This window comes from Drosophila mojavensis, unplaced genomic scaffold (assembly GCF_018153725.1).
Source record: "Drosophila mojavensis isolate 15081-1352.22 unplaced genomic scaffold, ASM1815372v1 contig_136, whole genome shotgun sequence".
Taxonomy (NCBI): domain Eukaryota; kingdom Metazoa; phylum Arthropoda; class Insecta; order Diptera; family Drosophilidae; genus Drosophila; species Drosophila mojavensis.
The window spans coordinates 5,605,436-5,622,859 of record NW_025318667.1 but is presented as its reverse complement, the minus strand read 5'-3'; the positions used below and the strand labels follow the sequence as shown (position 1 = coordinate 5,622,859).

The 17,424-nt window shown below is 37.6% G+C and overlaps 1 protein-coding gene across 1 annotated transcript in view; it reads right to left on the bottom strand.

The window, feature by feature from the left end:
• Positions 1–17,424, bottom strand: part of LOC6586002 (putative uncharacterized protein DDB_G0286901) — a 41,142-nt gene that overhangs the window by 11,889 nt on the left and 11,829 nt on the right. The window contains exon 2 of the mRNA XM_044007467.1: positions 3,278–3,682. Coding sequence (XP_043863402.1) covers positions 3,278–3,682 — 405 coding nt within the window. The remainder of the gene's footprint in view (positions 1–3,277; positions 3,683–17,424) is intronic.

The following is a 17,424-nucleotide window of genomic DNA, read 5'->3' as shown; positions in this document are numbered from 1 at the left end:
AAGCGGCATTTATTCCAGATATGAACGGAACACCGTTCGTGTGGGTGGTTGGAAGGTAGGGCATGACGAAGGCACGAGGGGGGGCGGTAGATAGGGCGGTAAGTAGGGGTAGTAGAACCACAAAGAGAGGCGCCAGTCAGTTTTTTTGTTGTTGTTGCTTTTTGTGCTTGTGTCAAAATCTGACAGATCGAAACGCTAATCAGACGATTCTACGATTCGACGAGTATTGCGTCTTAATTTGTTGTTGGCATTGCTATAAATAAGTGTCATAACAACGCTTTACAAGCGACAGCAAATGGAAAAAATAGAAAACAAACACAAAGGCAAAAATAAAACAACCACAACAAAAAAATGTCACTGGAAAGTTTTGGAAACACAAAAAAAAAAAAAAAAATAAAAAATAAATAAAAAAATCAAAATATTTATATAAATAAATTACCAAACAAATGATAGAAAATAATTGAAAATGCCATGTGAAAATAGTTTCGAGTAGTTTTGCTATAAATATACATATTTATGTATATCTGATGTATATACATATATATATATAAATATGTATATCGTATATCGCTGTCTTAACAATTAGTCTTATCATAACTCCGCTACAGCTTTACGTGCTGACGAATTCAAATTCCATGCTCAATTTTTGTTTATATTTCAGTATTAATTTTAGTTTTTTGTTATATGTATATATATATTTATACATATATTGAAATTAAGTTTATACATATAAATATATGACAAATAAATACAAATAAAAAAACCCACACACATATGGTTCTCACGCAGAGCAATAATATTATTCACAGCTTTCGTATTTATTTGTATTAATAATTTTTTTTTTTTTTTTTCAATTTAATACATTTTGATTATAAATTTTTTTATATATCTATTTTTATTTATTTCATTTTTATATTTGCTTATATTTTTTAATCGTTTATATAATTTTGCTATTTAGTTATTTCATTTTATTTTTATTTTCTAATTTAAGTTTTGCATGTGCTTATTAATTTTTTACTGATTATTCTATTTATTTTCTATTGTATTTTTTTTTTTTTAATTTTTTAATTTTCTTTATTTTTCGTTATTTATATATATTTTATTATATATTATTCTTAGTTTTTTTTTTTTTAATTTTTATTTCATATTTCATTCATTTATTCATTTAATATATTTTTAGATGATTCCCAGTTCAAATATTTGTATTCAAAATTTTCGAATTGCATCATGATCATGTTCATTATCGTTATCAACACGGCTGAACAACTACGAAATTATCTATCATATTTCACCCTGTACACACCTCACGTTCAGGGTATTTTATAGTTCGGACTTTATTATTTCAGCCTTGTCGCAGCTTCCGAAACTAAAAACTAAATCATATGAAATACTTTCTCAGCGTGAATTGCTTTATTTGTTTAGCTAATGAAGTTATATATATATATATATATTTTATTTTTATATTTTATTTCTATTTCTTCATTTTCATGTTCATGAATTTTAATTGATTTTTGGCTGTGGCACATTTTTCTGTTTGAAAGCGAAAGTCGAGCAAGAGGCTGAAATCTATGTATGTGTGTGTGTCTTAATGTGTTTGTGTGTGTGCAGCGACTTTCATTAAGGCTGTTGCGGTTAAGCTTAAGCGAAGATTTCCTGCAATTTTCTTATTTATGATTCTACATTTCAATTGCAAATTGAAATACCGCAACCGAGGTCTGGAAATAGTTTTTTTTTTTGTTTTTTTTGCGAATCACAGAGAGAGACCCTCATACTTAACCTCAAAATACCGATCGTGTGTGTTTTGTGTGTGCAATTGTCTTGCAAAAAGATCCTTGGCTAAACATACGCAACTTCCGTTCACTTGACCTGCGGCTAAAGATTTGAAATCTTCTCCTTAGTTATATAAACTAAGCCCAAATCTAGTTTAATTCAACGTGAGTGCGAGAGAGGTGAGTGCAGGGGGCTGGCCGCTGTTAGGGGCGGTTGTTTAGTCTGAAGAGCCCCTCATAAAAGCAATGTTATTGCTCCGATAGCCACCTCGTTTGGCCACGATATAGATAAGTGCGCGAATAAATAATACGAAATTGATTGAGTGAGGTTGAAAAAAAAAAAAAAAAACTGCGCTTTACAATTTCTGTTGGTTATGCTCATTCAGGAAAGTGTATTGGGCATATTGGTTTTGAGCAATGTCTGTCTGAATGCAAATCATTTTGATTTGGCATGGATAGTCGTATATAGTATAACCTCGATTGTTAGATTATCAAGTTTGTTCGCCCACTAAGGGCGTGGTTGATCGAAAAATAGTATTTTAAAAATACATATTCCGGTATCTCACAAAGTTTGGTAGTTGAGAGTTGAATTTGGAATAAATTTGCTCACGTTGACAGCTCAAAGTTAATAAAATATCGTGGATATATTTACGCCCATTGAGGGTGTGGCAAAACGGGAAAATTCGAAGAACTGTATAAGTTCTACTCCAAATTGAACGACTAAAATATTGTTGATGGCTTATGAATATATAATGTAAATCATAATATAATATATAATTGGGGGCGTGGCATATCTGCCAGCATTTTTGCCCCTGCAGGAGTATGCTGCAGTCGTTAACGCCCGTTTGCAATGTTTTTTACTTGTATTTCTGCTGTGTTTTCATTGTCTTGCGGTTTTTCCAGCTGTGATTTTCCCACAGCCATTTGCAATTGAGCACATGGTCAGCTCTGGGCTGGCAATGGCAATGGCTGGGCTGAGCCCCAAATAGATCAAACCTCAGAGCAAACCTTTGACTATATTGAGCCACATTAGGCAAGATTCATAGAGTCTAGTTCTAAGCTAGCTCAACCTGTTCGCTTTGTTATGGCTATCATCAGCGTTCGATCAGAGCTCTAACTGTATGTATATTTATGACGCGCACTGTGCTTGGGCGGCTGGGTGACCCAATAAGGCGTTGGAAAGTCGACCCTAATTAAAGTGAGTGCGCGCTCTAAGTGCGTTGCTTTTGATTCAAGATACGAGCACACACACACACGCACACACATGCACACGTATCTATCTATCTGTGCGTGTGTGTGTGTGCCAGCTGATTAAGTTACTTTGGAGAAATCTGACGATGACGTCGCGACGACGACGACGACAACTGTGACTGATGAATCATTGTGAATGAGCGTGCGATTTGCGCGGAATTCTTATAAACAACGGCACAGCGAATTTATATGCATGAATCAGATCAAGTTGCTGCTGTTGTTGTTGTTGTTGTTGTTGTTGTTGTTGTTGGACTCACCTTCGATGCATGAAGAATTTACATAGCGTTGCCAGGACGATGTGTTGCCAGCGACTGCGGCAGCGGCGGCGGCAGCAACTGCGGCTGCATTGGCGCGCTTCTGCATGTTGTAGGAGCCGTTCGATCCTTGAGTCTCCTGGCGTTTGTTATTGTAGCGTGCCTTGCGTGCGGCGCGACTGTTGTTGCATTGCTGTTGCTGCTGTTGCTGCTGCTGCTGCTGTTGCTGCTGTTGCTGTTGCTGCTGCTGTTGCTGCTGCTGATAATTGCCTGCTGTGGCGGCGGCTGAGCCTATGTTATATTTCTGTGAGCAGCGCTTATGCTGGCTGCTGCTGCTGTTGACACTGTTGGTGTTGTTTTGGTTGTTGGTATTGGTATTGTTGCTGTTAAAGCGTTGCATGTTGTCATCTGTGAGAGAGAGAGAGAGAAGAGGGAGAATAATGATTAAATATGTATAGCAATTGACAGTAAAGGAGCGCAGACATCAATCATCAATATATATATATAATATGATATATTCACTACAGCAAACACCCGCTGCACGCGACTTACAAATCTTGAGCAGATGCACCTGCAGGATATCTTCCAGATAGATATGCATTCTGCTGGGCTGAGCTACACAAACGCGCAGAGTTCGTACTCAATGCGAGCGAATTGGGCCAATAACTTGGCCAATAGCTGTCAATATATTAGATCAGCTCAGTTCAGGTCCGGTTCGGTTCTATCCTATCCTATCCTAACTCTATCCTGTCTAGTCTTGTCTCGACCTCGGCCAACACTCAAAGCTGTTGACTTTCGCCTGTGGCTCGCAATTCGCCCGCCTGCACTTGCCGTGCAAATCAAACTAAACGCCGCGATTAGCAGCGAGCGCGATATAAACAATTTGTGTGCTGGCCCCTGGGTTGGTGTTGTGTGTGTGACTTGATTCGGTTTTCTTGCGTTCTTGGCACTAGACGAGAGTGAGAGTGAGAGTGAGAGAGAGAGAGAGGGCGAGCAGGACGGAAGGCAAGAACAAAACAAGAAATGTGAACAAATGAAATCAAATACCCAGTTATACAATTCAAAATGTGCTGAATTGCGCGCGCGGCTATCGATGACGACACCAAACACATTGTGAATCATTCACAGTGAGTGACGACAACAAATGACAGCAGCAACAACAACAACTAGAGCAATGCTTAATCGTTGCGCATGCCGCGCTCGACAAGTTGCAATTGCAGTTGTTGCAGTTGTTGTTGCTGCCGTTGTTGTTGTTAATTGTGCACGTGTTCTTCACCTGGCCGTGCGCACATAATCAACGTGTACAAACTGGGCAATTCTTACAGTGCGTCAAGAGCTTCTTCGCTTTCGCTTTCGCTTTGCTTTGCTTGGCAATTGACTCGCTCTTGCTCTCGGTCAGTAAGACTCTATCGCTCTCTCTCTCTCTCTCTCACTCTTTGCCTGGCCCTTTGCCTATGCCTGTCCTTGTCCCGGTCTCTCTCGCGCGCGTCCTCTCTCGCTTTGTTGCGCGAGGATTCGAAGCAATAGTCGTTTGATATTGCTTCCTCACAAATTACGATTCGCTTCGATTTGATGCAATCACATTACAGAATTTTGATATTGAACAATTGAATTTGGATATTGATAAAAACGGCGCGAATTATACGGAAAATTTATTTAGCTATTTACGGTTAAACACATATCGACAATATACAACATTGACAAATACTTAAAACGTTATGAAAATTTTATTTTATATTTTTATACACTTCGAAATACCTACTTGTATGTGTATGCTTGACATCTATCGGGCTACTGCAGTTCACACAATTTCAAATCGAATTCATATAACAAAGTGTTTATAGGGCTACTATGATTGCATGAGGAGCAAGTCAAATAGAGTTCATACAGTATATAGTATATACTAAATACCAAATACTACATACTAAATATATTCACATATAGAGAATTTACTGACTTAATGAACTGACATCGTCTCATGAAATAGTACTTTTTAAAGGGTAGAACATCGTCTTGGTGAGTTTGTGCGGGTCTGCCCGACTGGGAGATACCGCGAGCCCTGAGCATTATGTGTTTGTTGAATAGCATAGTAATAGTAGTAGTAGTAGTAATAGTAGTAGTAGAATAGCATAGTAGTAGTAGTAATAGTAGTAGTAAAATAACATAGTAGTAGTAGTAATAATAGTAGTAGAATAGCATAGTAATAGTAGTAATAGTAGTAGTACAATAGCATAGTAGTAGTAGTAATAGTAGTAGAAGAATAGCATAGTAGTAGTAGTAATAGTAGTAGTAGAATAGCATAGTAGTAGTAGTAATAGTAGTAGTAGAAAAGCATAGTAGTAGTAGTAATAATAGTAGTAGAATAGCATAGTAGTAGTAGTAATAATAGTAGTAGAATAGCATAGTAATAGTAGTTATAGTAGTAGTAGAATAGCATAGTAGAAGTAGTAATAGTAGTAGTAGAATAGCATAGTAGTAGTAGTAATAGCAAGTGTGTTAGCTCTGACTTATGCAAATGAACATACATATACAAGTTGTCTTGGGTTAGCTCTCTTGGACGGTGCTTAAAGACTTTACCATGGGAAATGAATTATAGAATAACTATTGCTTCAGTTAAACTTTTTTCATAAATTTTTTGGAATGTATTACTGACAATTTGTATTTGCTGAAATAGACTATCTACCTTTTATTAAAAAATTGAAGCTTTTCTCAAATTTGGTGGTATAGAGATTAAAGTAACCCAAATCCAATATATTCGAAATTTCAGTATTCATCACACGAGCTTAGGGAAGTCTTCACATTCTTGTGCTTTACAGGTCCTAAAAACCGATGTTGATCTATCAATTTTTATCGGTCATAAGTCATAATCAGAATGAGTCAGCTCGTACAGCTTATAATTTTGATGGATAAACCTACAGCTTCAGGTCTCTTTGGATCAGACGGAGGAAATGCAAATCTAGCTACATTCAATCAGCTCGTCCTGCTCAATAACAGGCATAGTTTATGACCTTTGCCACGCCTTCTAGCGCCTCTTACACACATCTTAACAAAACCCCTTCCCTGGAACGTTAAGTGCTGCAAATTTACCAAATTCCCACATTTTTGAAATCTTCAAGTAAATAAGATTTGAAGCTTTGTTGACTCACTCGCACTCGCACATATGCCACAAATGGTGGCAACAATTCTGACAAGTATATAAATTCGCCGCTCATCATTGACTCGCCCACCTTTTGCCCTCCCACCGCCCCCGCTGGCTTTCACTTGTATGGAATTTACGCTTAGAAAGGCGAAAATAACGGCACACAAAGCCCACGCTTGATAAACAAAAACAAATAAATGCCAAACGCGAGAAGAAAAGTATGTAGCTACACACACAAAAAATTTATAAATAAACAATACAACATATATATTTAAAAAACAAGAAAAAATTGACCAAATAAAACAAAAAAGAAAAAAAAAATGCCGAAAATTAAAAATTAAAATAAATACAAGAAAAAGGCAGAGTCAAAAGCGACTACAATAAACAGGTACCAGCTCGTGCCTAGCGCCGCTCCATGTGACTACATACCTGTATGTGTGTGTGTGTGTGGCTATAACCCACCCACCACGCCTACCCCGTCATCCGTTGCGCCAATACAGTGAAAGATACTTGAAATTGTAGCGTAATTTTTGCCAAAAAATTCAAATTCAAAACAAAAGCACCCCAAACACCTTGCGTCCCGCTCTATCCGCTCTACCCGCCGCCCCACGGCGCACCGCCCCGCCCCGCCCCTGACCGCTGGCGACTAGCTCAGGTTGCCGCTCTCCACTTTTTATAGCGCCACCGCCCCCAGGCCCCGGCCGGCAGTTATGCGCTTTGATTTATGAAAGAAAAGACGTTGCCGACCGACGACGTCGAACGAAACGATACGAACTGATCGGATCGGTTAGCAGCGCGCCTGAATGGAATTGCGTAGTGGGTAAGCTCAGCAAGAAGAAGCAGAAGAAGAAGAACAACGAGAACTACACAAAAGTGCCACAAGCTGAGTACACAGCACACGTAATACTCTGCTCTGAGCTAGAAACTTCAGTTGAGGAATGAATCAAAGCTGAACAAACTGAACTGAGCTGAACTTGAACTAGCTTTTCGATCTTTGCATGTGTGTGTGTGTGAGTGCGGCTTGGTGTATGTGCAATCATATGATGCATAGCTTATGTTAGCTTAGAATGTAATTTTATCTCTTTCGGTCTCCTCCTCTCTTGCACATGCCTAAGTTTTTTCTATTTCTCTCTACATATCTTTCTCTCTCTCTGCATCTCTCTCTCTCTCTCTCTCTCTGCATCACTCTCTTTCTCTGTATCTCTAAATCTCTCATACCTTTTATCTGTCTCTTAAGCTTTCACTTCATTTTCACATTCATTCCCTCTGTGTTCTTCAGCCTGAGTCCTATTCTCTCTTACTCTGTCTTTGATCTTGCTCTCAGTCCCTTCATTTTATTTCATGTTCTTTCACTCTTTCTTTCTTTCTTTCTCGCATTGTCTCTAATTTTTTCTCATTCTCTATAACTCTCTCTATTTCCTACTATCTGTCTTATTCTCATTCTGTCTGTTTCCATACTTCCGAAAATCTTCCTCTCTTTCTCTCCATTCCAATCTCTTCCACACACTCTCCCCCTCTTCCACTCTCTTTTTCACAATCTCTTTTTCTCTGTCTCTCTAGCTCATTTACTGTCTCTTTCTCTCTTTATCTCGCCTCTCTCGCTTTCTTTCTCTCTCTCTTTCTCTCTCTCTCTGCATCTCTGTCTCTGCCGCTCTCTTTCTCCCACACTTTCTCATTGTATTTTATTATTGACTCATTCTGTCATTCACCTAGTTTTCTCTCTCCTCTATACCTGTCCCTCTTTCTCTCCCTCTCATTCTCTCACTCTGTTGTATACAATTTTTTTGATTAGCTAAACAGAACTAACTGTTTTAATAGCAATTATCATGAATTATTTATATGACGAATTCCCAATATCAAGAACTTTGAAGAATAAAAAATCCCCGCTAAGCAATGATAATAATATCGCTGACTCCAATGTTGTTGTTGCTTTCAGGTTTTGTGTAAGTAATAAAACTATTTATATAGAGTAACTAAAAATACTATACTATATATACGTATGTGTAGCATGTATATACGTATGTGTATATATACATATGTACATATTTGCATGCGCATTCCAATATATTTGGATGGCAACGCTCGAGGCTTGTGATATATTCATTAGACTCTCAATCAATTGCCTTTTCACTCTCTCTTTCGCCTTGTTGTCTCTTTCTTGCGCTTTCTCAAGCAAGTTATCGAAAAGATTTCGCATATGAAATTAATGCAAAATCAGCCACTCACATGTGTCATAACTTTTAATATGATATCAACGCGAGTTCGTTGAATTGCCTCAGATACAGATATGCACACACACACACACAGATACACTCACTCACTCACACACACATACTATAGGCTCTTTGCTTTGGCATCCCTGATTCTTGACGTTTTTTTTTTCAGCATTTTAGCCCATTTGGCGGCACGTCTGCAGCTTTGGCAGCGTTGCCAAAACGGAAATGCATCGCAATGCAAACGGCGCGTGTTGCTATTTGTGGCAACAAAAGCACACAGCAGCAACAGCAACAGCAGCATCAACAACAACAACAACAACAACAAGCATGATCATGACGCGAACGATAATGATCATTGGCATCATTCATAAGTTCACACAGATACACGCGTGAGTGTGTGCGTGACCAAAGTTGAATGAATCCCATCAAGACGTAAAGAGTGCGAGAGGGACGGGAGGGAAGTTGAGGGGAATGGCAAAGTCCCGCTCTCCGCATGAGCGAGACAGATAAAGGCAGTGACGCAGACGCTCGAATTACAGCAACAGCGGCTGCAAACCGAAACCAACAAAAGAGATCATTAAGGGAAGAGCCAGCCAAAAGGCGACGCGAAAATTGAGCAAAAACGAAATGAAGAAAACATCAGCAACATCAGCAACAGCAACAGCAACAGCAACAACAACAAATGGCAATTTCTCGCATGGCAACACAAATGCCACAGCAGCGCACACTCAGTCCCTACCCTACCCCTGCAGCCCCTACCGCCGCCTCAACCCCATCGGCTGCCCCTGCCGGCATTCGTCTCTGGCTCTACCCCATGCCAGAGGCCGCTGCTTCAGACTTCACATGCTCGAAGTTGCTCTGGCTCAAGGACAAGCTCGAAAGCTGAGACGGGAACAGCAACAGCTGCATTAGAGACTCTCCCAAATGAACGGTTGGATCGTTTCCCCAGCTATGCGTGATTAATGATCAATCGAAACGTATCCAAAATCTGCCTAGACGTGTGTATAGTCCAGTTAGTTTCAGTCTGTCGGCTCACATTAGTTCGGCGATGACTTGCCAAAACTTTTGTACTACGAACTTGTGCGATGTGCTAAGTATTTAAGATTCTGTCGCGTATTTCGACCCTAAACGGGTTTCTCATCAGCTCATAGACGAATGGACTTAACTTAACTTAAATACATAGTGAGATATGTGCATGTGTGTGTGTGTCTATATTTTAGGGGTGCTGAACCTCGAAAAGCCGCCTCCAGTTGCAAACTCGTTTCCGAAATCTTCACGCGCCTAAAAATCATAAATATACAAGTGGCACATGTATAATAATTATAATAATAATAATACTTGAGAAGCATAATTTTGACTGAGGCCATCGACTGTATAATACTCGTTGAGGCGTTAAACGAGAGCTTTACGCGTTTCTGCTGAGGCTCAAGGGGGTCTGTCTACAGTGGGCTTATGTCTCCAGAGTTGTGGGTTCTAGAACTATCAAAGCTGTGCGCTCTGTAGACTTAGGAGCTAGAGATTTTACCCACGCGATTTGCCACGCCCACCAGCTGGTATATAATTATACATTGTGAGTTCACCCTAAGGTAGGATCTATAGTACCTAATCTATAGGATCTAGGATCTATAGGCTCTAAGTATTTCGAGAGGAAAATCTCTTAACAATATACTCCAAAACTCTAGAACCCATAGATATACATATTTCCGATTTCACATAGATATTTGTGGGTATAGCATCCAAGTTTGTTTCCAAGGTTCTATAGCAATGGAAGATAAGATATATTTGCCCATTTACCAAATTCAAATTGAAAACTTTAACAGAATTAAACTTTTCCTATTTCTGACGTTTCCCGAGTGGGACGTATGATTCGATAATGTTTTTAGTTTAAAATTTTTTCTGCTCCGCTCTTTCGAGCGTATATCTTTCTTTAATGGGCGTTATGCTCGCAATCAGGCTTCAGCAGAATCTTCTCATCTAATCTCTACCTGATGTTTCCCAGAATCCTAACTAGCTTGACAGATTGTTTGGTGTTAATGGGAAACGCTAGAGATATCATACATGATATGAGCAGATAAATTGGTAGGCTCAGCTCTTTCCACGAATTTGCTAGAATTTATAGAGTGCTAATTGTGGATCTTCTATAAATATATTTGCTTAATGGCTGCGACAATGTTGTCGTCCGTTTAATAATCGTTTTGTTTCGCTTTCAATGCGATGCGATGCGATTGTAATAAGTAGTTGAGTGATTTCCGAGTGGGCTATAGCGCTATTAGAACCGGAAATTGTTAATGCCACTTTAATGTATTGTATAATTGTGGCCGGGCCATAAAAATAAATCCACTGAAAATGAAGCCATTCGCATTCAATTGCGTGCCTCGGAGTCAAATAGATTAACGCGCCGATGGCACAGACTCGGCTCGGACGGTGCGGACAATGAATTGAGATTCATGTAAGACAAAATACAGGAAGAGATACGATTTGAAAAATCATTTGATGAATCGATTGAGCGGCGGACAGGCCACAGTGCCAGAGAGAGAGAGAGAGAGAGAGGGAGAGAGAGGGGTATGGGTAGAGGTAGAGGCAGCGGTAGAGGCGTGATTAACCAGGCCAAGCCAGCTGCTAATCAGGGGGGAAATAGCTCACGCAATGCGACGCGACGCGATGACGTTCGTTGCTCGTCAATTATTTATTTAATGCTTGATTGCCCCCCTCAACTGCCACGCCCAATTATCAAAGTCACAGCCCCGCCTGCCGCACACAATTGCTGATTACAATTAAAATAGGAAAAGAGCGTGGTTGGCGCTGGCAAGAGATGAGTGTGCGTGTGCGTGTGCGGGGCGGAGGGAGTGGCATGCGGGGGGAGGTGGGCGCGTCAATCAAGCGCACTTTAATAAACGTTCGCAGTGGCATTCGCTGTTGCCGTTGTTGTTGTTGTTGTTGTTGTTGCTGCTTGCCAGCGAAATCGATAAACAAATCACTTCCGATGACGACATTGAGCACATGGCGTATGCGCAATGAAGAAAAATGAAATGGAAATGGGCATGGAAATAGCAATAGAAACAGAAATAGAAATAGAGGAGGCAGCAGAAGTATACGCTAAGGCTATTAGGTCTAGGAACTCCCCCTCCTTCCATCTCACAACAGTATTCACTGTGCTAGGCTGGCCGATGTAAACATGCGTGGGAATTGTCGCTTATCATTTTTTCTGCTTCTGCTTCTGCTTCTTCTTTGACTTCGGCTTCCTCTTCTTCGTTTCAGTTGTGATAACTAACGGCAAGCCGTTGCCTGCTGCGGCATGAATGGCCATGGAAATGGCTTTGACAGCGTGTGGAGCACGAATAATCCAATGCGCCTACTATAATTGATAGCTTTGGCATGCAAAGCAATTAGACAATATGTGCGTTTTACAACACTGGCAGCGCGAAATTGAGTTGGAACTGAATGGAATGAAATTGAAGCGAAATTATTCAATGGAAGGGGTTTAATATTCATATATATATATGGAATCGTAAGCTATCGAGACTTATATACATATATAATGATTAATCAGTTTTCTGTGGAACTGAAGCTACAATTGAAGTGAGATTATCAATAAAAGAGCTAAAGAGAAAAGGAGTATAAATTGAAAAAGCAAAGAAAATGTAGTTTTATTATCAAAGACCTTGAATTTCAAGAGTTATATACAAGTATATAAATATATATGTATATGTATGTATAAACTTGTATACAGTTATGTTCAGGCATATAGTAACACTGCTCTATACAACACGTAAACCACATGCGATAGCATTTGTTTCCCGTTGGGGAATTCAAATGAAATGCTCACTTTGTGTCTAGAGTAAAAAAGAATAAGACGAGAAAAAAAATGAAAATAAATAAAAATATATACAATAAAGACCGTTATTTTCGGTCAGAGTTAACTTTTTAGAGAGATGCAATGAAGTTCGACCATTCATAAAAACAAGTAGTTGGAACAAAAAGAAGTAACTTGAGAAAAGAAAAGAGTTTCAATAGGAAGAGTAATTTATATACTTATGGTAATTGGAATTAATTTATATATCATTGAAATTTATTGAAATTCCTATTCTAATTTTGTCCAGTTTTATTTCAGAAAGAAACTTAAGTTGTTCGACCTCGAAATCAAAGCAAAACATACAAATATATATATGTATATTATAAAAATAAATAAATACATAAATATATTGTCAAGCCCAATATTCATTTCAAATTATTATCTAAATATTGAGGTTATCGCTCAATCAAACCATCTAAAATGTAGTGCACTACTCTATACTACACTACACGCTGAATTTCTTTCCAGCAGCAATCTAATGATAATGATAATGATAATCGCATTCAACTATTGCACCAATTTATGCCATCTAAAATGTAGTGCTCAAGTGCACTACGCACTGAATTTGTGTAGAAACTTTCCAGAAGCAATCGATATGACAATCGCGCCCAGCGAACTATTGACAGGTGTATCAATTACTATTCATCCTCGCTTATCTACGCCCCCAAGTTCGCCTTCTGCTGTGCTCACAAATCAATATTATGTGTTTCATAAGCAATCTCTAATGAGCATTTTGATAAATTGGGCAACTGGGCAAATGCGCGCCACACTCTGCGTCATTTCCAATGTGTGAGGGGGAAGGGTGGGCGTGGCAGGGGCAAACGTTTTGGCACTTGCAGAGGAGGCAAATATTCGGCATATCATTCGGAACAATTGTTATTAATTCGAAACATTATGAGACGTTGTGTTTACACAAACCGAAAATACATTAAAACAAACAGCAAAAAAAAAATGAGAGAAAAAGTAAAAGCGGCCAGAGCAGGCGCGACTACAGGATACCCTGTATTTATCGTATATAAAATATACAGCAAGCGCACTAATATGCTCATTTGCACACAGTTACAGGGTATCTGCTTGAAAAAACTAATTGTTGAAGAATTTTTTTGTTGCGCGTTTTTTTCCCCCCTTTAAAATTGGTTTGGAAAGATTTATAGTTTTATATATGTATGTGCACATATGTATACATTATATATACATACATATATATATATATATATATATATATATATATATGTATGATAGATCGTAATGTATATAGACGATTGTAGGCCGTAGGCCAACCGCGTGCTGCTTGTCACAATTTTATGATGTTGACAGTTTATAGAACAGATTCAGCAACAATGCCATTAAATGGCTTAACAAACTGATCTTTATGTACAGAACGATAATTACTAGAAGGGTATATGCGCATATGGAGGAAGTGAGAGAGAGAGAGAGAGAGAGAGAGAGAGAGAAAGAGAGAGAGAGGGAAAGAAAGAGAAAAAGAGAGAGCGAGTAGGAATAACTGCTCTATATTGTTGTCAAATATAGTTTCGACTCAGATCCAGATTTAATCCCATTTTCAACTGCTTAACAACGTATTTCAAGCATTATACAACACTGCTCTAGCTGCTGCTGCTCTGATTCCGTTTAAAAACAATGCAATTAGCGCTTGAGCAACAGATGCTGCATGGATCATGATCATCAACACAATCTGACTATAAGAACTATGCATATATCTATATCTATAGGTATACCTATATATATGTTTATATATATTTATTTCACTATTTCCATTTGCTCAATCGCAACGCCTACGACAAATTGTTGAATTGCTTCAGGTGGCGTCCACAGCAGAGAGAGAAAGGGAGAGAGAGAGAGAGAGAGAAAGGGAAAGAGAGCTGTTGTTGAATGTTGTTTTGATTTGTGCTCATGACAAAATGATTTCATGCTTTGCCTTTATTATGAATATTTTTCCCTCGCTTCTTCTTCTCCTCCTTCTTCTTCCTCCTCCACGTGTTGTTGTTGCTCTGCTTTTGTTTATCGACGTATTTTGTTTTGGTAAATCTTACATTTTTGGCAGCGATTGCCAAAAAATCATATTCATTCATACGAAATGTACGCAAAAGTTCTTAATCATATACAAACGTGGGTATTTATAGAGAAAGAGATAGAGAGAGAGAGAGAGAGAGAGCGACAGTTTTCATACATAATAGATAATTATAATAATACATAATGAGCATTATAATCGACGTATAAAAACAATGACATTAAACGCTGCTAATGCCAATGCTGACGTGTCTCTTTAGATCTCTGATTGCCCACTTGGGTGGATACCCTACAAAGCTGTTGGCCAGTCCAAAGGGTATCAGGATGCGGTATTTGCTGTTGGCTTAGCAAACAGCAAAATCTACAAGTGATTGCCTATAGAGAATGACGGCTCTATAGAACTCTTGACTAAAAAATATTTTCAATTTCGAAACAATTTCTTGAGTCAAATCTTGCTTATATAGCATATAAGTACATGTCAAAGGCAGCCCCATCTTACCAGGGGCTTGTCTATGAATTCTTAGAAATTTTCCAGATTTTAGAAAAATATCCTCGCTACTTCAGTTGTACATATACATATGTAACATTTTGTAAAAATTTTAGTAGTTTTAAGAGCTTACAAATATTAAAAAAAAAAAAAAATTCTTAAGCATTATTTAATGAAAAACAAATATTTTTTTTGGAAAAATTTTAATTTTTTTATGGCTTTGCAATTTTTAGAACTTTCGCTTTTTTTTTTTTTTTTTTTTTAAATGTCGCAAATTTTGTCTAATATTTAAAATATGTATTTATGCATATTTATGCATTTATGTTTTATTTAATTTTTTTTTTATTTATTTATTTTCATTTATTTTTTATTTTTTTTTTTTTTTATTTATTTTCATTTATTTTTTATTTTTTTTTTTTAATTTTTATTTATTTACTTATTTTTTTTTTATAACTTAAATATTTCTTATATTTCTTAACAAGCTGAGCATACTTTAGTCAGTATTAGCAAGCTCTAATTATATAGTAATTGCATTGTCGAATAAATAAATAAACAAATATTTCTGTATTTTTTTTTTCAACTTTCAAATACCTTATTTTAAATTAAAAAAAACCTATTACTTCAATTTTTGCGTAATATATTTTTTTTAAATATATATGTATATAAATATATATATTTTTTAATTTGTGATGTTTTAAAAATGAATCTTTATTAAATTTATAGATTTTGTTCCACATCAAATGCGATGCTAGATTTATATAGGGTAGAACTTGGCATTATAATTATTAAAAATGTTAGGAATGTGCAGCGAATATGTGGAATGCACATGTCTATATGGTTATATGATGATATGTACCTATATATAGTATACACATAACTATATAGCTATTGATAGGATTGCATGCTGGATATCTTTTAGTCGAACGTTTTGTATGCTAGTTCTCATATATGATGAACAAGCGAGATGGGGGCAAAAACTATATTTTAGGCATGCTCTATGCAAACATGTGTATATATTATATATATATAAAAGTATATATATATACGTAAAATATATAGAAACCGCAACCGCAATGATTTATTTGTGCACAGCGGGCAAACGACAAGCGGCGAAACGGCAAAAAGTAATCAAAGTAATACAAATGAGAGCAAAATATATATAAATAAACAACAAGAGCAGAGACAGACCTAGAGGGAGAGAGAGACAGAAGGAGAGAGAGAGAGTGGGGGAGGTGTGACAAAGAGGATATAGAAGCAGCATCGAAATAAACAGTGCGAACAGTAAACAGCATAAGTCTCGGTATCTATAGATGTATCTGTATCTGTATCTGTATCTCTGGTTGTATCTGTAGCTAGCGAGCCCGCATCTTCCATTTGTTAAATAAGTCGCATTGGGCTCTAGATGAAATGCTTAAAACAAGGGCAAAATTCTCGAAAAATTATGGCAAATTTTGATGCATGCCGGCAGCTGTGTGAAAAATAAAACCAACAGCAACAACAACAACAAAAACAAATAGATAATATATAATAAACGCCATGGCATCAGCTTTGGCTCTATTTGCAAGCGAACCTCTTATTTATTTAATTTTAAATAGAAAGTAACCTCAATTGCAGCTGTAAAAAACATAAGTAAATACCATGAAGCAAAGAAGACAACAACAAAAGCGCGTGAGAGAGAGAGAGAGAGAGAGAGGGGGGGAGTGGGAGAGGTGCAGTGAAAGGCCAAAATACAAACGGAAGCGCATATACAAACATAAAGAAATAAGAAAAATAAGAAAAAAGAAAAAAATACTACACATTGGGAAAGTTAGTAGATAATATATATAAATTGTATATATACATTTAAATAACTGACGGAAGTCATGTGGGCCATGAAGATGCGAGTACGTTGATTCCGCGAACAGGTAAACAGGTAACAGGTTACAGGTAACACGGCCAAAAATAAAAAGACAGTGGCTAACGAATGAACGCGGAATTCCTCATGTTAATTCTAATATTAGCTCATTGTAAAACGTGTAATGCCTGATAAATCAATTGTTGATGCCCAAAAGCACACACGCGCGCACACACACACACACGCGCACACACGCACACAGCTTACAACATTTATAATGCTGTTCACACACCACTGAAATGAGTGCGATGAGTGTGCGAATCAACAAGTTGGCAAAAGAAACAATAAACATAACATCAGCCTATACATATCTCTCTCTCTCACCCGCCCTCTCTCTCTCTCTCGCTTTCTGAATTTGCACATTTGCTGCTTATGGCCTGTCACAACAATTATTTGAATTTCGCTTTGAATGAAATGTCATCAGAAATGGGACATCAAAACAAAAACGGTGCAAAAGAAAGAGAAACGAAATTTTTAACGTATCTGCATGCGTATGTGCTTGCAGAAATAGAAATAGCTGAAACATACAGAAG